General features: G+C 38.6%; 1 protein-coding gene and 1 long non-coding RNA gene across 3 annotated transcripts; both read right to left on the bottom strand.

Annotated features, from left to right (window-relative positions):
• Positions 1–1,335: 1,335 nt before the first annotated feature.
• On the bottom strand, positions 1,336–4,912 carry LOC122990527. Its single transcript, XR_006405397.1, has 2 exons — positions 4,697–4,912; positions 1,336–1,427 (listed from the first exon to the last, which is right to left on the bottom strand). It is a non-coding gene; the product is annotated as an uncharacterized LOC122990527 (long non-coding RNA).
• Positions 4,913–13,008: 8,096 nt separating this feature from the next.
• On the bottom strand, positions 13,009–21,054 carry gm2a (GM2 ganglioside activator). 2 transcript variants are annotated; one of them, XM_044363564.1, is made up of 5 exons: positions 20,820–21,054; positions 19,928–20,080; positions 17,136–17,318; positions 15,607–15,798; positions 13,009–14,830 (listed from the first exon to the last, which is right to left on the bottom strand). In XM_044363564.1, exons 1-4 carry the CDS (start codon positions 20,904–20,906, stop codon positions 15,643–15,645), a joined length of 579 nt encoding a protein of 192 aa, XP_044219499.1. In that variant the 5' UTR covers positions 20,907–21,054; the 3' UTR covers positions 13,009–14,830; positions 15,607–15,642. The 2 variants fall into 2 exon arrangements, with proteins under 2 accessions (XP_044219499.1, XP_044219497.1); XM_044363562.1 differs by having other exon boundaries at positions 13,009–15,798; positions 20,820–21,053.
• Positions 21,055–22,135: the final 1,081 nt, after the last annotated feature.

The following is a 22,135-nucleotide window of genomic DNA, read 5'->3' as shown; positions in this document are numbered from 1 at the left end:
TTCATTGCCATGTATTGTTATTAAGTTGCTCATTTTTTGCTTCACAAGAAGGAAAAAAAAAATGAAAATGGAGGTTTTGAGACAGAAAGTCTCCAGCGTAGTAAGAATATCGACGCCTCCAAGAATGTAAATAGTTATACGGCTTTTTGAGTTGAATTGTTGTCTAAACTTAGTATTTTATCTAGTTGGCACTCTATTTACACTCACTAAGAATATTGAGTTGGCTGATTTTTTCCTCCAAGTCAAATAGTCACTTCAGCTCTGTGTTTAGTCAGCTGTATGTATATTCATTTATCTGAATTTACAGTTGTTGAATTAAGCCCAACTTAATATTACATGATGCTCATATCAACAAAAAGTCAATGAAACACTTGAACATTTATTATTTGGACTTTATTCTTCCAACATTTGTAAAAGAAATCAAGAAATCAATCAATTAATCAATCAAACTTTATTTGCATTGATTCCATACAGGTTAGTATAATTCAAAGTGCTTCACAGATGATTGGCAAGCCGATAATAAGACAGAACAAATGCAGACAGTAAACAATTAGAGACTGACACACGCGAGAAATAAGAAAATATGAAAATGTAATAAAAAAATAATAATATTAAAATCAAGTGAAATAAAAAACTAGATAACATAGATCAAACAAAGACAAATAAAAATAAAGAGGGGAATTAAAAAAATAAAATAAAATAAAATCTTACAACATGAATACAATAAAACAAGTGAGTAAAACAAAATAAAACATCTACTTCCATAAAACAAAGCAAAAACAACTTTCATCAAATGCTGAACAACATCTAAAAATGTGTTTAATCCTCTAAAAGGACGCTACAGTGAAGCTTTAAACTTATATAATATAAACATCTTATGTTACTAGAAACACAACAATAATTCTACCTGAATGTAAAAAGAGTTTGGAAAACTATAAATCTCAAGCAGAGGTGACAGTGATGTCATCAGTCGTCTGTTCACCCAAACCTGAGCTGGAGTTAATCCAGGCGGAGCAGAGGTCAACCAATCAGATTAGATTATCAGCAAAACAAACACCACAGACCTCCTGTCTACAGCCAATCAACTGGCATTGTGTGTGTGTGTGTGTGTGTGCGTGTGCATGTGTGTGTGTGTGTGTGTATGTGTGTGTGGGAGAGAGAGAGACTGCATTCCCAGTTGAATAAGAGAATGCTTTTGCAGACATTCTTCTATGCAACCACACACACACACACACATCTGTTTCTAATTAATTTACCACCTGTATGAAAGTGTGTGTGTGTGTGTGTGTGTGTGTGGTCAAGACGTGACATGTCACCAGTCCTCCTCTCTTTCTCTCTCATTTACTGTTAATAGGCGATCATATCATTTCGATTTTTTTCTTTCTCGAGCTGCGAGGAGGAATGTCTGGATGAGATCTCACAGTTTTCTACAGGAAAGAAAAAAAAAAAAAACAGCTACTGCATGAAGAACATCTGTAACAGCTGCAGTGATTCAGGACAGATTTGTGGTTGTGTTGAATAAAAATTTACTGTGTAACCTTTTTCCTCAGACATGGCTGATAAGCAGCAGTGCTTGGCTTATCTCACACACACACACACACACACACACACACACATTTGAGTGGTCTGATAACTTTCATGTGGAGGTTGACATTAGACACCTGCAAGTCTGATCACCACGTTTCTGCTGTGTGTGTGTGTGTTTGTGTTTGCTTGTGTGATTCAGTAAAGCAAACGCAACACTGCCTGAAACGTATCTGAAATTACAGCTCAGAAGGACAAACAGACACTAATACAGCCCTTATTCAGAAAGGGTCAACATGCATCTAACAACCTTCCTCCTGACTAGAGTTGGATCCTTGAGAAGTGGTGTTTCTGTCAGAAAGATTGCACATAATTTAACTGACTCCATGAAAAGAGAGACAGAAAGAACGAGAGGAAGACAGATAGAGAGAAACGGGAAGCATGAAAGTGCAGGCGAGTGAGAAAAAGGGAAGCGGCGTGTGAACGGACGCAGCGAGAGGTGAAACAAAAGCGACTTTCATCTGGTGATTATTGGATGTCATTCAGTGTAATTCCCCGGTGCATCAGTGAAGTGTTTGAACTCCACTGCAGTGACTTTATTAAAGGTCCAACCTGGTTTCAAACGTACACAGCGATGCTGATCAGTCTCCTCCTTCATCCTGAGCTTCACATCGCTTACTAAGAAGCTGTTTTTTTTTTTTTTTTTCACCGGTGACACAAATTTGAGGGCAAGGAAATGAAGCTCTTCAAAAACGCTGACAACCCAACTCTTGTTTCTGACTCTCTTTGTGATTACAACAAGCCTCGTGTAGATTGCCAGAACACACACTGAAGAACACAATGAAAAAAGATCAGATAAAGCGTTCGCCACCTGGGTCGAGACCTTTGAATCCGCCAAGTTGAGTGTAACGAGTTGACATGTAGGTCAAATATAACGTCACCCTGATGGCAACAGAGGAAAACTCACTTGCAAGAACACGTCCAGAAGAAGTCAAGATCATTATTACCATTACTGCCCCTTGTCTTCAGGTAGAGCACATCCTGCCGTAGCCGTGTCTTGGCTTGCTTTTCATGGTCGTGTGCTGTTGCAGGACCAGGTCGTTGATCTCTAATCTGATTGGCTCTACACATTTTGTGTTGACTGGAGAGGAAGCTTCATTTGTTTTGTCATTTTTGAGGGGCATATGAAGGATTTATTTCCCGCTTCACTGCGGGAAAAGCACAGGTGTAAATAACAACATGAATCATATCTGCTTTCCATTCATGTGTGCAGGATTCAAGGCCTCACTGGCGTCACTTACCGGGACGCCTAAATGTAACAGAGCCATTGTTGATGTTATATTAGTTCCACTTGTGCTTTTCCCACCATGATGAGTCAAAATGGTCTATTGTGAGGCAGCATCCATCACTGAGATTAGCACTTGACTGCTACTTTGCAGAAAAAGCAGAACGAAATACAACAGTAGCTTCGTCCAGCTGTGACAAGCTGCAGACAATCAGCATTTACTGCACTTTGTATGAACCAACGAACCTCCAACACATCATCATCAAGATGAACAACACCTTCTACCACCATCCTGTCTTCTGGAGAACTAATAGTTGCATATTTCAGCAGTTTCAGAGCTTCACCTGTGTGTGTGTGTGTATGTTTATATGTGTGTGTGACCCCATTAGCAGCCATTAGAGGTCCAGTCAACAGTAAATTCACCTTTTGTTTGGCCCAAAGCCTCACTGAAAGCAGCAGTGTGTGTGTGTGTGTGAGTAGTTAAAAGCAGGATGTAGCTGATCTGCTGACCCACATGTTGCCAGATAAGGATCAGAGTGCAAGAAGACAAATAACACACTCTACTGTGAGTCTGTGCGTGTGCGTGTGTGTGTGTGTGTGTGTGTGTGTGTGTCATTCCATTCATTTTTCACATTAGTTTTGTAGGCCTGGATGAATGTTTTTATCAAACTTGATTAGCAGAAAATGAAGCATAGCGACTGAGGAGCAGAATTGAATTACCGATTGAATAGAAACTTCTGCAGCTCTCTGGTCGCAGGATAAGTTGATGATAGGCAACATTTTTCTTCTTAGCAGTAAATCCCATGAAAAGACCTAAACCAAAGTCTGATATATCTTCTTCCTCTGTGCCGTAGAGGTCTGTTGTTGTATTATGTGTTGTATTACTATTAAAAACACATCAGTGAGCCACGCCGCTGCACTGGGTGACATGTTTCTTCATTATGAAGAGTTTGGTCATGTTGGTTTGTTTAGAAACGGCTCCATAGACTAATAACAGCGATCACGTTTTCAGTCTCCAGAGAGTAGTTCTGTGTAAGGCAGACGTCACTGAGCATGCTAGCTAGCTCTGCTAGGTTGTTGTGATTGTTGTACAGATCACGACCTCTTGACCTTATAATGAAGTTCATTGTAATGTACGATATGGTACAAAGTCAAAGTGTTGTTATATGTAGCGCAACAAGCTAGCAAAGCTCTGCAAACGAAACCACGTTCCTGTGCATGACTATAATAAGCATCAAATGTGTTTTTCCCTTTGCTGCACACTTTTACTCATCTCTAACATTCAAGGACGGATGTTTTTCTCAGCTGATTATCATCATACATTAAAAACATTATAGTAAAGTTAGCTAGTGAGGCTACCAAAAAATAAATTAGCAATGCTTTTATCTCCCTGCATGCCTCTTGTTTTGCACATCATGAAGGTCCCTCAAGTGTTTTTCCTGTTCTGAATGTCTAATATTACCTCTGCTGCTTTTATCTTGAGATTGAAGTCATTAGTTTATGTAACACTTTGTACATGTGAGAGGAAAGTCTCACTAACAACAGTGGAAACAGAAATATAAAAGCTATAAAAAACCTTTGTGGTATAAAAACCCATCCACCCCGACATGACCTTCAGTACTTTCCATTAGAGTCACGTCTCATTGGTGGATCCCACATGACAACAGGTGATGACACAGGTCTGTTGACACCCAATCAGTGACCGAGCTGAACCCGTTCACCTCCCGTTCTATTGTCCCGGAGTGTTGATTTGTTTGTTAACCTCACTGCTGTTTCCCTCCTCTTCATCACCTCCTCTTTGTCTAGCTTATTCACCTCTCTCTCTCTCTCTCTCTCTCTCTCTCTCTCTCTCTCTCTCTCTCTCTGTGTCCACCCTCCTTTCTTTACCTTAATCATTTCTGCAGAGTTTTCTCTCCTCCTCGCCTCCTCGCCTCCATCCTGCCTCCTTCTCCCTCGCCTCCTCTGCTGCATCTGCGAATGAGTTTCCTGCTGCAGGAAACAGCCTGATGGTGGAGGCCAGAAACAGGATGTCCTGGACGGGAGAGGAGAGAGGAGAGGAGAGGAGAGGAGAGGAGAGGAAGAAAGGAAAGGAGAGGAGAAATAAGTAGAGGAAGAAAGGAAAGGAGAGGAGAGGAGAGGAGAAGAGAAGAGAGGAGAGGAGAGGAGAGGAGAAATAAGTAGAGGAAGAAAGGAAAGGAGAGGAAAGGAGAAGAGAGGAGAGGCGGGGAGAGGAGAGGAGAGCAGAAATAAGTAGAGGAAGAAAGGAGAGAAGAGGACAAGGGAGGAGAAGAAGAAGGGGAGGAGAAAAGAGGAAACAAGGAGAGGAGAGGTGACGAAAGAAGAAAAGGAGGAGAAAAAAAACAGAAGGAGGAAAGGACAGAATGGAGGTGAACAAGGAGAAGAAGAAGAGATTGAGGAGACAGACAAGAGAGAAGAAGAAGAAGAAGAGAATTATATAATGTTTTTATTTTTATAGCCGGAAATCACAAATCACATATTAGTCTCACCAGTCTTTAGACTCAAATAAGGGAGCAGCTGTAAGGTTACCACGGAAACATACACAATATGGTCGTGTGTGTATTGACATGCTATGTATGGAAGTAGTTCACATATTTATGTTTATCTATATGTACTGGTTTGTTTATTGTTTGTTTATAATGTAAAAGCATCAATATTTCCACAATATCTCGTTAACTTCTGCTCTCAGGTCATTGAAATGTGGTGTTTTAACAGCGCTGCATATGTACTGGATATACTTTATATCTTATTTATTTTTTAAAGGGACAATGCACGTGAGTGGTGTTGCCAGTGTTCACCAAGAAGAAGCCAGTTGTCAGCTGTTGTCTCTTGGCCAGATGTTGGTTTAGTCATTAAAACAACAACAAAACAGACGTGTTGAATCCAAACAGAAGAAAGCTGCAAAAAATAAAAAAAATAAAATAAAGCAGCTGAACAGAGGACAGTAAATAAAACCACTCACGGCTTCAGTTACTGACATCAACCTTGTTTCTCTGACTAACTTTACCATCGGCGCCCACGTCACCTTCTTAAATTAGCAGCGAAGTTTTTTTGGACGTTTATTGTTGTTGTCGCCTTGTTTTGCCGACCACAAATGTGATGAAGATTTCCAGCAGGATTTGATACGTTAGGGTCCAACATTTCAGACAGATTTAGGTCAGATCTGTGCTTCACAGATGAATCTGTTTACTACTACTACTACTGCGGACTGTCATCTTGTTGGCGTCTTCCTTCCTCGACTGTTGACATCCTCATCCGTACCTGCTCTCTCATATATTGTGTTTGTTTGTTTCCACTCATTCATGTAATCCTGGCAGCGATGATGCGTTTTACACTTCCTGTTTCTTTAGAATAAACAGAACTGGATGCAGAAGCTCCACAGCAATGAGCAATAAAGAAGATCGATCCTACTTCTGCTGCTTTAATATCATCCGATCGAAACTGCTTTAAAAGGAGTATGTGCAAGAAAATGTGACAACATATTCCGCGTGTCTCTTTTCATTGTTATATTATCGGGCTGTTGAATAAAAGCGACGCGCTGAAGTGCAGACGGAGGAAACAGCAGCCTCAAAACATTTCTCTCTGTATGTTTAATGTGCGTGTGTCTGCGGGGTTAATTGTTTCTTCCTGTGATTGTGGATCTTCCTCCACCTCACCCAGACCTACTGACCCCCTCAGCACACACACACACCCACAAACACACACACACACACACGCACATCCACAAACACACACACACACACACACACACCCACAAACACACACACACGCACACCTACAAAAACACACACACACACACACACACACACATACACACATGCACGATAACTTTTAAATCAAATATAACACACAAAGTATTATAGATAATAGAGCAAAGTGGAGTGTAAATCTATCCTGGTGCTTTCAAACCTATAGTCGTTGTTGCTTTGATCCAATTGGTTCAGTTTCTTTTCACATAGAAAAAATCAAGTGAGCCAAAATGCATCAGTCAAAGTCACGTGAGAATGTTCTCTCCTCTCATTGGTCAGATGTGTCTGGGGTGGAAGCGGGAACGTCGGGTCCTGATAGAAGATCCTGTCTGGCAACAGATCAAGAAGGCAACACATGTCATTGCTAGTTCAGGTCAGCTAGCTGCTAGCAACTGTTGGTTTCCTTCTTCCCAGCATGCAAAGCACACCTGGCTACGGGGGCTGTTTAGCTCAGACTTGCAGAGTTTGTGTAACTGCGTCTCAGGGTGTTTTCAAACCTGCATTGTTCAGTTCGGTTGAGTCAGAGTCTTCGTTTTCCTCCTTGATCTGATTCATTCGGGTAGATGTGGATACAGTATCCAGGTGTGGATCAAAACAGCTGTACCAAGACCCCTTAAAGGAAAGGGTCAAGCTTAGAGACGTCCATCATCAGGATCAGAGTAAACACTATGTTTAGGTTTTTTTTTTAAAGGTTAGGTGAGAAACATGGTCATTTTTAAAAATGATCATGAAATGACCAAAACAAATATCAACAATGTTGAAAAAAAGGTTGGAAAAAAAGCATCAAACAGCTGTTTCCCGAGTTAAAGTCTGATGTTTTGTTGACCTCTGACCTTTCACAAGATAAGTGAGTAAAGACTTGTTTGCTGGTTCAACACAAAGACCCAAAACCCAAAAACTGTTAGAAATCTGTTATAAGTTTAGGTCAGTTGATCATTTCTCTATGTAAGCCAGAAAAACAACTGTAAGTATAAAAACAGCCTTCAAATTTGAATTTGACATGGTTTAGAGTACTGGGACTTTCATGATCCTAATTAAGGAATAATTTCTTACTGACACATTTTTTTATTGATAGAAGAAGTGAGTCCTCCAATCTTCAAAGACACAGTGGTGAAGACTCAGACAGTTTTTTTTATTTATAAAGAATTACCGTTGATGACCTTTTGACTTATTTTCAGTAATTTGCTGTGTAATTTTCTTTTTTCAGATTCACGTGGGATTTAAAACATAAAATTACCCTTAAAACTCAAAATCATGTGGTGAAATAATTCAGAACAAAATGCAAATGATGAGAGAAAATGATAGTAATGATCTTTTTTTCTCCTCATTAAAACTGGTTCAGCTTTCAGGTTGGTTTCTTCTGTGAATCCACAGAGAGTTTCTCTGCTATAATTTAATTATTCTGTATCTTCATAAAAGTGCTCACAGAGCTGTGAGAGAGACGCCCAGTTCAAACCAGTTTAACATCAGTGACACTGACAGCAGCAGCACTTCCTGCTCATTTCTACACATTTCTTCAACTTTAATTCAATTCTCAAGTTTGGGGCAAAAGAACAACAAAAATATTCACTTTATTTATGTTTTCAGCATGAACAACACAGTGAGGATGCTTTAGTGATGCTTTAGTGGTGTGATATATTTCCATTAACATTTACAGAGGAAATTGAATTTACCAGACTTCATTTTTTTCATCTCATGATCATAATTGCGTCTTTATTATTAGATTTAAAGAGGAATTCCTGAGATCAGGGATCTTATTGCTAATATTACTGAAATTCTATGATTACTTTTAATAGATTCTTCTCACAATAACATTAAACAGGTTTAAAAATAAAAGCTCATCATGTCAGACAGCCTCGAAGTTGAAGACCGTGTTCAGAGGAGAGAAGTGACGGGTTGAATTCTGCGTGCTGAGTCATTGTTTGTAGGTGAATGTGAGGTTCAGTGAAGTGTTTTCATTCTGTACTAACATTATAAGCGTTACTGTAGTCTATTGTCAAGTTTTCATCCAACTGTGCTGCAATATTTAACCAAAGTTCCAGAAAATCTGCAAAAGATAATGCACTTTTATGCATGTCTCCATTCACTACTGTTGTGCAAATATTAGGAGCTGGTTCATCAAGATAAACTGGACTAATTGTCCAGTCGGTGCCGTTGAAGGCCGCAAAAAAATAAATCTGTTGATTATTTTTTCAATTAATCGATTAGCTGTTTGGTCCATGATGTCAGAAAATGGTGAAAAATGTCAATCAGTGTTTCCTAAAGCCTGAGGTGACGTCTTCAAATGTCTTGTTTTGTCCACAATGGAAAGATATTCAGTTTACAGTCATAGAGGAGGACAGAAACCAGAAAATATTCACATTTACGAGGCTTGAATCAGAGAATTTGGATATTTTTTTTCCTAAAAAATGACTCAAAATGATTATCAATAGACAATTACTATAGTAGACGGCAACTATTTGATTAATCAGCTAATTGTTGCAGCTTTAACGGTTGCAGAAGAAGAGAACACAACTAGATGATGTTGTTTAAAGAGCAGCAGTCAAATCAAATGATGGAAAACCAGACAGTCTTCTTCTCTTTATGTACATCATCATTTATTCACCACGTCTGTTTCCGTTGCAGTTTGCTTTTGCGATACGTTAAACATACACATACATATGTATATGTCTGTGTTTTTGCACATGTGTGTGTGTGTGTGTGTGTGTGTGTGTGTGTGTGTGGTGTCCACATGCTGCGGTTGTGAAACTTTCTTGCTGGTTAAATTGCTGCTGCTGCTGCCAATGTGTTGCACTTCCTGACTGAGATTAGTCCAGAACCAAGTGGTCTGCAGCTGTCTGACTTTCACACACACACACACACACACACACACACACACACACACACACACACACACAGACACACACACACAGACACACACACACTTTAAGGTGCTTTGATGGAAATTTTAACCACACACATGTTGGCAGTAATTGGGAGGGAAATTCTCATTGGCTTTGGCTTATTAAACATCCAGTTTGTGTGTTTCTGTTACTGTTCGACATGCTGCTTTTCACAGTGAGCTGCGATAAACAACAAGTCTCTTATTTACTGAACAGGTGTTGAAACAGATAAATGTAAAATAAAGACTCTGTTGCTTCAGTAGTTGGGAGCTTTTTCTCGTCTTTGTTTTGTCTCTTTGACGTTTCTCTAAACTGATATCAAACAGTTTAACACCGTCTCACGCAGTAATGAACTTGCATGATCACTGTTATCAGACAGCGAATAGGGTCCTTAATGCTGCTATAATTGATATTTTTCATAATAATAATGCATAAAATATCAGTGTGTTGGTTCGTAGTGATGAACTTACAGAGAATTATCAGTGACTCTGCAGCTCCTCTCGGCTTTACGGAGCTTTATAACGAGTTTCAGCTCGTTGTTTATCTGTCCGGCTGTTTTGGTTCACTCTCAGCGCTCTCATACCGTCGTTTTCTGCCACCACAGGCAGCTGTTTTCAGAGAAAAAGCTCTGATAACCCACTGTAGATGATCATATAAAGAAATCCGTCACAAGCTGATGTCGACTCGAGCTGAAAGTAGAAAAAAACGTTGGAGACTGAGCGTTCAGAGCAGCCTGAAGCTGCTTTTTGCGTCTACATGTTTACCTCATTATTTGACACTTTGGCCACGTTTAATATGAACATCAGACATTGTAATATCATTTATGTGTGACTGAAAATAAGGAAAAAGCACAATAGGGCCCTTTTCAATCTGTTTGTTGTTATTTTAACAGTCAGTAATGTCACAAGTACCTGCAGGTAAGAGTACATGTAACACAGAAGCTGAAACGTTCCCTCATGACGAACGATGTCAGACGAAACATCAGATTTTTGTCAACATCACTACTTACTTATTTCTACTTACTGTGCTCCACTCAGACTAAAACTGTAATGAGAAGTGAAACAGCACCAAAATGTTCAGAATGCCGAAAGAAAAAAAGAAAAAATGAAAAACACTCTGAGGAAACTTCATCACCTGATAAAAAAATCTTTAAATTCAAGTGCAGCTGCCTCTGTTTCCGACCGTGACAAAAACAGTCGCTCAGTTTCTCGTTAGAACAAGAAAAAAAAAAAAAAACTAGACGTTTCTCATTATAATGATAAAGTGCTTTTACTGTGACAAACAGACCAAAGCAAAATTTAATTTTAGAATTAAAATTACTATTAAACTTCAATTAAATCCACCTTCTGGAAATGTACTTTATGTAACCATGGTAACGCACCTGCCCTACCTGTCTGATCTCCTTATTCATAACATGACGTCCAGTTATAGTTTGGACTAATATTAATATAATCAGCAGCTAAAGAGCAACAACGTGCTGCATAAGTTGCACAATGTAACAAGTCGTTTTTCTCGTTATCAGAACAAATTAATTTATAACAAAAAGGTTTTCTCGTTAACGAGAATTCACTGTTTGAAACTAATCCCAGACGTTCTGGCTGAGTGTGCGGTTCTGATCAGCTGTTTGGGAGAATCCTGGTTCTGTGTTGCACCTGTAAACACCAGAACCTGAAAACCTGGATCTGCCAGCTGGAGTTCTGGATAGAAACCAGGACACTTTATCATGGAAACACCTGATCCAGGTTTCTGAACATCGTCTGTTGCTGGAGAAACGAGAGAGGCTGAGATGTTGAGGAGTCAAAACACGACTGAACACAGACGATCAGAAACCTGAACACACCGGAAAATTAATATGTTTATCATGTTCCAGGTAAATATCCAGAATATGATTAAAACTAGAATAAAACTCAAAACCTGGATCCTGATGTGCATGTAAACACACTCATAATCAAATATGTTTGTGTACAATAAGCAACTATATAAAATGTTTGTATGTTTAACTGTATTTACCATCGATAGAAGTGCTCTTTATGAATGACCATGTATGCCTGATATAGATATCACATGGCACATACAGTAGTACATACGTTACGTTATGTTATGTATGTTTTATTATGCATGTAATCTCAGATAAAACCCACATGCTGTGCAGCTGCTGCTTCAGATTCTGGTGGCTGTAAATCAGACGTCTTCATTCACCACAAACAGATTCTCTAACGTGGGACAGAAGAGATGACAGAGCAGCAGAAAACTGTTGATTTGACATTTCTAGTTCGTTTCGTTTGTGCTGACGTCCATCTATCTGAGCTGATCCCTCCGTCACTCTTTTATCTCTGACAAAACCACAAAACAAGCAGTTAACTTTTTACAGGAGAGCAGCGGCTTCAAAGTCAGGAATCCACATAAGGCTGAATAAACATTTAAGTTTTTATTTAAGTGTTCTGTGTGATAAAGATTTTTTACGCCATATTTCGGACAAGATTGTGATTCTGCAATTCATGTTTTCACATTTTGGGAGTTTTCAGCTTTATTGCCAAGTTTATAACATGTTAGAGAAGTAATCAAATGTATAAATGACATCGCTTTAATAAAGTAATTATAATAGTTACAGTACTTATTGCATTTTTAATAGGGTAACTAGTAATCTGTAACCTATTACATTTCAGCAGTAACCCTCCCAGCACACTTCACACACTTCTTTTGCAGGCAGAATTGGATTTGTTCGCTCCTTCACGTGTAATTCCTCACTTTCCTGCTTTTGTTTTCTGGCTTCTTTGCTGCTTCCTGTTAAAATTCACTGCTGCAAGGACCCAAAATCTGATTACACGCTCAGTAAAAACGTCTACGTTCTAATAAAGGAAGCAGGACTAGAATATATTATTATTCCCTCATCAGTAGGAAACTCTTTGAATCACAAAGGAAGAGAAAGTTTGCATTATAAGGCTTTAAGTATAAGGACACATACTTCTTTTCTTGGTTTGAGCCTCATAATGCAGCGAAATCTTAATGCTGCAACTTACATTAATGCTCTGGTGGCTGAATGGGAGCAAAGTTTCCAACATCTGAAGAGTGGCAGCAGATTAATCAATTCAAATTAATTACACATGGTATCAAAATCACAACGTCAGCCATCACATAAGGGTAGAAAGTTCAGGCGTCCACATACTTTTGGCCATATTGTGTATCAATTTTTCAGAGGAAATGCTGCCACCTTGTGGTGAAATTATAAACTGACATTTATTAACAACAGGGATATTTTCTCATAGCTTTTTCTAAACACTCATGTGAAACTGACATTTAATTGCAAAAATAACATTGTTTACTTTAAAAGTGAAATAAAAGTACAGAATATGTGGTCAATTTTATCATTTTTATCAGGAAAAATTCTACATACATCAATGTAAACCCAAACTGTCTACTAACTGTGTTAAAATTACACAACAAAGCCTAATTACCTATCTATCTATCTATCTCATCTCTCAGTTAATGTTGTAATAATCTTCTTTCTAATTATTAAAAAAGTCTGAACTTTGTTGACAGAGAAAACACACAATTTATAGGATGAAGTTTATTAAAAACTGTACATTGTGTGAAATGAATCTCGTGCGTGACGACTGAAATGTTCAACATTTGCGATCGTCGTTATTATCAATGTAGAAAATTGATTATTATTAATTGATATCAGTCTTTACTCCCGCAGATCATGTTTCAATAATTCATTTTAATCTGTTTTAAGTCCTGCTACAAATCCAGTCAGGTACTTATTTAAAATAAACAAAGTTCAAAAAATAAATCAATAAAACAATTTAAGAAGAACCTCATCAAGAAGACAAACATCTCTCATATAAACTGATTAATATTAATTAACTATTAATGAGCTGCATGAGCCTCCAAAACCCTTTTCACCATTTACAAAAAGAGACAATCAGTGATTGAAGGAAAGAACCCAAAGCACTTAAAAAAAAACCCTCATAGCATCACAAACCAATGAGAAAGCACTTCAGAATATATGAAGGCCATTATTATAATTATTATTATTAAAAAAAAAACAACATAAACAACACACAGATCAAAATATTCCCAAAAAAGTTTACAGTGAGCAAACAAACTGCAAGATTGAAACTACGTTCTGAAGGTTTGCATTTTATTTTGATAGGCTGAAAAAAAATTAAAATCTCTGCAAACATTATTTTTATGTTTGAGTTTTCCTTCTTCACAGCTGCAGCTCTTTTTACAACGTTTCTCCAGGTTTGTTTTCCAGGTTTGAAACTTTGTAAACGGTGAGATGAAAACTGTTGGGGAAAAAAAAGTTTTGAAATGTTGAGTTTCTTGAGTTTCAAAAGGGCGAATCTTCATTTTACGGATGTACATCTGCACTCATACTGCAGAATGTTCTTTCACAGCTCAGTTTACAACACATACTCTTCCCAGATCTGCCCACACAGCTGCCAGCCTGCGAGTCACATGATTTCTGGCAGCTTTCTCATCTCGCAGCTCTGGTCTGAAACTCTAAAACTCTGAAAACAGACAGTCTGAAAACTCCTGGAGGCAGAGGCGTTAAGCTGCAATCCGTTGTACTGGGAACTAGAAATAAAACGACCTCCGAAAGAAAAGTGCAACGGAACGGTCGACATTCAAGTCAGAAACTCAGAGTCTGTTTCTATGTTGTAAACTCAGCTGTGGAACAACAGTCTGCAAAACGAGTGCAAACGTACATCCGCAAAAGTTTCAAAATGAAGATTCGTCCTTTCGAAACTCAAGTTTCAACGTTTCAAAACTTTTTTTCCCCAACATGCTGTATGTGCACCAGTTTTCAAACCGTTTACAAGGTTTCAAACCTGGAAAACAAACTAACAAACCAAGAAAACAATGAAAATGTTGGAGAAGGAGCTGCAGCTGTGAAGAAGGGAAACTCAAATATAACAATAATGTTTGCAGAGACTTAAATTTCGTTGTCAGCCAATGAAAACATGATGCAAACCTTCAAAACTTAGTTTCAGTCTTGCAAATAGATTTCAAGCTTTCAAACAGAGTTTCAACCTTTCAAAGCTTTTTTTTTCACTTTCCAAAAGACATGATATTCATGTCATAGATTTAAGGAAGTGCGACTGAAAAGAAAATTCCTCCAGTAATCTTTATCACTGGATGAAAGAACAGAACTGAAGTGATGTCGTATCTACATATTTCCAGAAGTTCTGACAAGAGTTTCAGTAATTGAATACATCAGAAAAAATGGACCAGAATGCAGTGCAGCTGCAAGGCACCATGGGGTTTGTGTGACAGGATGAATTATACTTCTTCTCTCGTCTCTTCTTCATCCGTTATTCAATCATTTGAAGAGCAGAACAGTTGGCAAAAAGGACTAAAACTCCCTTTGTTGACATGAGAAGAAAAAACTGTGAGATACTATTAAAAACTAAATGGTAGAGCAGACACACACACACACACACACACACACACACACACACACACACTGCAGTGACGTGTCTGCTAGCGAAGGGATCGATTCCCTTTGAAGTTTTGCCTCTTGGAGAATTTTATACATTATTTCTCATAAGTCAGAATCATATCTGCATAAAATAATCTCATAAAACTCATGTTGATCAAGTTTTACACTAAACTTAAACTGTACATAAAATTTGCCATATTGGAAAATAAAAAGTGAATTGATTATAAGTATGATTTCAAAAATTAAGAAACTTGAAACTTGGATGAAAATGGATGAAATGTAATGTTTAAGCTATTTTATTTCTTCTATTCTTTATTTCTTTATTATCTTCTTTCTTCTTACTATTTACATCAGACGTTTCATGTAATGAGATGTTCGGTAGGACATCATGTTTGCTTTGATTGTTATTCTTTAGATTTGTTTCCTAAATATCTTTTCTTTCCCTCAGTGAGATGAATAAACTCTGCAGCAGAGATGCAAACTGGATAACAGCTACTATTATTATCAACCTACAACTTCATGTATAAAATAAGAAATATTTCCGTTTCTCATCATGTTTTGTTTCTCTCGTCTTCATCTGACATGAGAACTTTTCATAAACCCCGTCGAGGTTTATCACTTTCACTGCTTTGTGCAACTTGTGCTTCTTTTTTTCCCAGTTTTTGATCACTTTTATGTGCAAATAAACAAAAAAAAAACCTCTCAAGCTCTTCAGACTGGTTTTGGTTTGTTGGTTTAGTTGGAGTGGAGGGAAAGAGCGATTTTGAGGCAGCCCAGCTCACCGGCCTCGCTGCCCAGGACGCCCTGGACCCGGTAGTTCCCGTTGGTGAGCCAGTAGGGCAGATCCATGTTGGGCAGGTGGAAGTCTGACTGGGGCAGAGAGTACGAGCCCTGAGGAGACAGTATGACACGTCAAATCAAATAACTGTGTAATTAAAAAGCACATCAAAAACACAATATTACAACTTTAAATACAACTTCATTTAGAGCTGCAACTACTATTAATTATTTAAGTCATCTTTCTGGATGCCAAATGCCAAATATTCCCAAGTTTCAACTTCTCATTTGTGAGGATTTGCTGCTTTTATCTGTTTTATGTGATAGTAAACTGAATATCTTTGGATTTTGGACTGTTGATCAGACAAAACCAGCGATCTGAAGACGTCTTTTGGGCTTCAGGAAACTGTGATGGTTATTTTTCATCATCCCTCACTACCCCTTTATGAAGCTCTCTGATTTTGTTATAGCGTGTATATATTAGGGCTGTGGTCAACCAAAGAAAATCTTGGTCGACTGAAATCGTACATAATCTTCAACTTCAATGTCAACAACAAGCAGCAACACATTTCCCCGTTCTCTATTTCTCTGTTTAGCATCTTCAGGTTATGCTAACCCATTGTTGCTAACTTTGGAGCTAACCCCTTTCACTTTTCCAGCACTTGGGGAAACAACAGACGTGACTTTTTTAGCATTTATTAACTGACACACTGTAGTCTGTGCTGTACATTTACTGCCAGACAACTTACCGCTAACCTCTTCCTCTGCCCCGCTCGCATCCACCGTCACTTTCCTGCTCATCGCTCTTTCCCGCTCGCTACGCAAAAATACTACGCAATGACGTATTCCTTAACGGAGTTACGCTACCAATAGTTTCCCAGGCAACGACAGAGAGGTTGACTCACGTACCGGAACAGCGCTGCACAGAGACTCCCAAACGCTATCGATTTCTGAATGAATGGATATTTGGCGTTATTTTTGACATTAAAAAATATTTTTTTGGCCTGGCGGGAGTTCTTGTTGTTATAATTATAGGAGAAACACTGATTCAGGAAACGCTCGGTAAACGTTGAGTACAGTTAGACCCAGCAGTCTCCGTTAGGTTGGGCGAGTTCAAAGTTGTGAAAACCCCCGTTGTTGTTTCACATATCATTTGTTAGTATGTCCCCCCCGCCGCAGGAAATAATGGATTACTCCTGGAAAGCTGTTGATGTAGCACTTTTCTCTTTATGAAAGTAACATGGAGATTACTCAACCAATTAGAATTTAGTCGGACGAGAGCATATCGACCAACTAATGGACCAGTCAACCAGCAGACTACAGCCCTAATATATATATATATATATATATATATATATATATATATATATACGGAATATTTTCCACTGGGGAAATCATTGAAGAAGCAAAAAAGACGTTTATTTGTGTGTAAGACGTCGCAGTTGACTCACAGGTTTGAAGGGGCAGTGGCAGGGCAGGCCGTAGCTGTGCAGCGGCTCAGGACAGTCCTGACCAGGTGGGATCAGCTGGTTTAAAATCTCACAAGCATCCCTGTAGTGACAACTGCCCAACTCCTCCACACAGGGAACCTTCACCCAGAAACCTGCCACCTCCTTCTCCAGAGTCACATTGACCTGGAGAGAGAGAGAGAGAGAGAGAGAGAGAGAGAGAGTGAAGGAGGAAGAGGAGACAAAAAAGGAAATATGACAAACCTGAGGAGTGATGTTTTCTATCAAATATAAAAGACGCAAATATGGAAGGACTCGAAACACAAAGATGCAGTACACATGAGGGTCAATAAAGGAGTTTTAATAAACTAGGTCAAACAACAGGAAACAACAGCAGTATAAAAACACACACACACACACACATGCGCTTTATCAGCACAAAGTGTGATAAGAGAGGAAGGAGTTGTGAGGAAGTCACATTACTCTCTGGTTACCGACAGCAGCAGTGAGACGACTGTTAATGTTTTACACATCAGATCATGATGACAAATGTCAACGACAAGAAAACAACTTTTCAGTCTAAACTGACTGATGGAGGAGTTCATGTAGGATGAAATGACAGCAGCTGAAGTTTTCTACTGTTTGGCAAACATGTTAAAGTGATTATGATTATGATTGATCAGTAGTTTGTCTCTTCACACTGAACTCAGACTATTGTCAGCTTGGCTTCATGTCAGTTTCAATGAATGGAGTATTTATTAGAGCTGAAACTATTAAAAAAGTCTGTAAAAATTAACCAGCAACTACAAGTCATTCAATACCAAACAGTCATTGTTTCCAGTGAAGATGTTTCTCTTTGTCCTACGTGACAGTAAACAGACATTTTTTGGGTTTCAGACAGTTGGTTTGATGAAACGTGATTTCTGAGCTCTGGTAACATGTGATGAGACTCAATGACGCAATGATTAATTGAAGGATTTCTTTGCAATTAAATACCTGTTTATTTTCTCTTTCAGCCGCCGCAGGACAAGATGCTTTACTCCTTAAATAACTTAAATAGAATATGTGGTGTTTTAATCATTGTCCAGTATTTAAAAAGATTAATAAATCCAAAATGTTTAACCTGGTTTTCCTGGTTTATTTCATCCTGTCGACTGTTTCAGGTTATAAATTTGATTGATTTGTAGCCTCCGATGATAAAATCTGTAAAAACACATTTTTAACACAATAACACACATTACACAGTTAACAGTCTGAGTAGCATTCAGTCTTTTTTATGGTTTCACTGCATGTTTTATCTTTTTTTGTGTGCAAGAGTCTCAAATTCTTTTACTGTTTACATTTGTTCTGTCTCATTTTTAACCTGTGAGTCATCTGTAAAGCCTGAACCAGAGGTGACATACAAATAAAGTTTAAAGTGTGAAGTGCGTATCAGACAGTTGTAAGTCCATCTGGTATGTGTTATCTACAGTTCAGCTCGTACTCTGTTACTATAGTAACAGCAAATATCAATGTCTCTTGCAGGCTTGATAGTCTTAAGTAAATATCAGCATCTGGGGTTCAAATCCAACCTGTGACTTTTAGTGAATGTCAACAGTTTCTCTCCTTCCTGTTTACTGCGTCATGCTGGATTTCATGGATAATTTAGTAACTGGTTGCTAGCAGGTCTAACGAAGAAGTAAAACTACAGTAACCATAACACATTTTGATCTGGATCAATCTGCATGATGACCAAAACCAAGACAACTGCTACTATCTTTACTTTATGCAAATCAGAAACAACTCTCTGCTTCATCCTGTACTGTACTCATATTCATTCATTATATAACTGAAGAAGTAAATCACTGAGATGCTTTTATGATACAAACAGAGGAGAATAAGTGGGTCAGTTTTTACTGTTACACATGTGATCGGAGACAGATTACTGTACACGTGAAAATCTGCTGAGTCATTTTGTTTCTTTTACACATGACTGCAGCTTTACAGCATCATAAACCCACTTCTGCTGGGTTCAAACTAAACAAGACCTGCAGGCAACGCTGAGGGAGAAGAAAACAATTCACACGTTCTTTGGGATCTGAAACTGCAAACTTCCCGTCACAAGCTTTAACCTCGATTTAGGGGCATTTCCAGAATATTTTAATTCCAGACAGAAGGGAAAAGAAACTAATCACTCAAATTAAATAAGATAATTTAAAAAAAAGTTTTTGACCTATCAGAAGACAGTTTTGCAGAAGTGGTTGCCAGAAAAACCAGACAAGACTTAGAAGACTTCTAAAATTGAATTTAGGACATAAAGTACTGATTTAACAGTCGTCAGGTTGGATAACAGCATCAGATACTTTTTCAGGACATGTGCAGGCGCTTTAATGTCTTTCTCATTTCCTCTAATTTTTACTTATTCTTATCATATTTTTTTTCGGCCTCCCAGTTTCCTTTTGATTATGAATCCAGTCAGTTTGAATCCTGAGCTGCTTGCAGCGTCTGATCTGCTCACATGCAGCTCACAGGATCAGCAGCAGATCCAGACACGCCTGATTCTGCTCCACACACAGCAGAGGGGCAACAACAACCTGCTCGCTGCAGACAGCCGCGACATTACACAACACAGTTAAACCGGTCTTGAGCAACACAGCAAAAAAAAACACACCTAATGATTACTTCACCAGCTGAGGAGACTTCTGCCTTCAAATCTGACTTTACGTATAGACTGAAGTGTCTGTTTTAACAAAGATAAGCCCTGAAAAGTTCTTATGTTGGTACTGTGTGTGTATAGAAAGCATCGGTGTACTTACAGACAGAGGAGCGGTCAGCTCAACAGACGTGGATCCGGAGGCCGAGGCCGTCAGGTCACCCGGGATGGCGATGGGATCCGGAGACACTTTCAGACTCTTCAGCACGGCTGGATCGTCAGGCTTCCCACAGTTCTTCCAGTCAAAACCCAAAATCTGTCCACAACACACAGGGTGAACCAGTCAGTCAGTGTTTTGACATCATTTGGCCAAGTCTTACATTGTAATTTATATTTTTGAGTGTTTTTCTGTCCTTCCAGGGAAACATAAATCAAGATATTTAGCAACTGATTCTCTGTTTTTTCACCACCTACACTTATGAAGGAGTGTTAGGCATCGTAGCAGAATCCTTCACACTGTTTAAACCCACTTCCAGCTTCGTGAAACCTATATTTTTCTAATGAAAACTGAAAAAAGGGCAATTTCACTGATATTCTTCCATCCAGGCCACATTAGTCCAGGTCTAGATCAAAAACCACTACACATAGACGTGTCAGATCTGGACTAGATGACCAAAGTCCAAAATTTGTGAAACTTTTATTCTATTTGTGAAAAACACAAAAAAAGATTTTACTGATATTTCTCCATCCAGACTACATTTGACTCTTTCAGTTTTCAGGCGTTTTCACTTGTTTCATTATTTATGTTTCCTTTAACTCCGAGTAGGAAGCTAATTTAATCACTCTTGTGTTTGGTACTTGTAGTAAATAAAGCTTCACTTCAGGACTTTGACCCAGATGGACTGTCTCACTTTAAATGTACTGTTGGTTATTTGTTAAAGATAACAGCTGTTATCATTGTATATTTCAGTCAGCTCAGATTAAAGATTAAAGGCGGATGTAGATGTGTTAAAGACATTTAAAGCAGCATAAACAGTGTAATGTGTCAGTCTCACCTTTACGTTGGTGACTCTCTTGCAGCTGACCTGAGTAATAACTGCATTCAGACTCAGTATCACCGCGAACATCAAACATTTATCCATCCTGCTTCCTCTGAGCGCAGAAAACGACACAAGCCGGAAGATGAAGAACCCGCTGCGGCGGCAGACAGACGTTAAACTGACCGTTAACAAAACACAACTGCAGAGAGACTCTGCGCTGCTGTGCTTCCGTGTTTACTGTGAGTCACGTGACCGCCCCGCTGAGTCACGTGAACTGTTCATCGCTTGACTTCAGTAGGGGAGAACGGGGTACCATGAGCCACTTTTTTTACATTTGATGATTTTACTGCGAAATAAAAGTGTATTTGTTTCAAATAATAGTTACTATATATAGTTCAGGTTGTTGTGTACCCATGGAAATTAAAACACTTGATCTAATTATTATGGTTTTAGAACAATGAGCCATCAAAAAAGTTAGTCCTATGACACAACTTACCCCAAAGTAGGGGTAAAATGAGCATGGGGATGGGGTAAATAGTGCTACCAAAAATACTGATATAAAAATATCACAAAATCAAACAATTTTGAGATAATTTTGAACTTCATTGATGCCATCAATTTAACAAAGGCAAAAAATCATACTTTTAATTAAAATTATATGTTTGTGTCTTGTTGTTCAACATGTTACCTAAACATTTTCAGTAAAGATTAAACTGTGATCTTTGTGTGTTAGCCACAGAAAGAATGTGTGTGTAAATGTGCTTTTGTGTATACAGACCAGTGACAAAGGAAAATCTGGTCCAGGTCTGAATGCTGGACCCCCACTGTGAGGGGGTCTGGGGGCTCTGTTATGCTTTGGGGGGAATTTTGCTGGCATGGTTTGGGTCCACTTGTCCCCTTAGAGGGTAGAGTCACTGCAAATCAATACAAAGTAGTTCTGAGTGATCAGCTTTATCCTATGATGAAACATTTCTATCCTGATGGGAGTGGTCTCTTCCAGGATGACAATGTCCCAATTCACAGGACACAAGGGGTCACTGACTGGTTTGATGAGTATGAAAATGATGTGAATCATGTGCTGTGGCCTTCACAGTCACCAGATCTCAACCCAATTTTACACTTATGGGAGATTTTGGACTGACGTGTTAGACAGCGCTCTCCACCACCATCATCAAAACACCAGATATCTTTTTGAAGAATGATGTTCATCACTCCAGTAGAGTTCAAAGACTTGTAGAATCAATGCCAAGGCACATTGATGCTGTTCTGGTGGCCCAACACCTTACTGAGACACTTAATGTTGGTTTTTCCTTTAATTTGTCACCCGTCTG

This window comes from Thunnus albacares, chromosome 10 (assembly GCF_914725855.1).
Source record: "Thunnus albacares chromosome 10, fThuAlb1.1, whole genome shotgun sequence".
Lineage (NCBI taxonomy): Eukaryota > Metazoa > Chordata > Actinopteri > Scombriformes > Scombridae > Thunnus > Thunnus albacares.
This window is presented reverse-complemented; position numbering and strand designations above follow the sequence as displayed.

Excerpts from the sequence above, each read along its gene's own strand:
- gm2a (XM_044363564.1), bottom strand. The coding sequence starts at position 20,906 with ATGGATAAATGTTTGATGTTCGCGGTGATACTGAGTCTGAATGCAGTT. Across the intron at positions 20,081-20,819 it reads AGAGAGTCACCAACGTAAAG|ATTTTGGGTTTTGACTGGAA; the intron begins GTGAGACTGACA and ends TGTTGTGGACAG. Across the intron at positions 17,319-19,927 it reads AGCTGACCGCTCCTCTGTCT|GTCAATGTGACTCTGGAGAA; the intron begins GTAAGTACACCG and ends CTCTCTCTCCAG.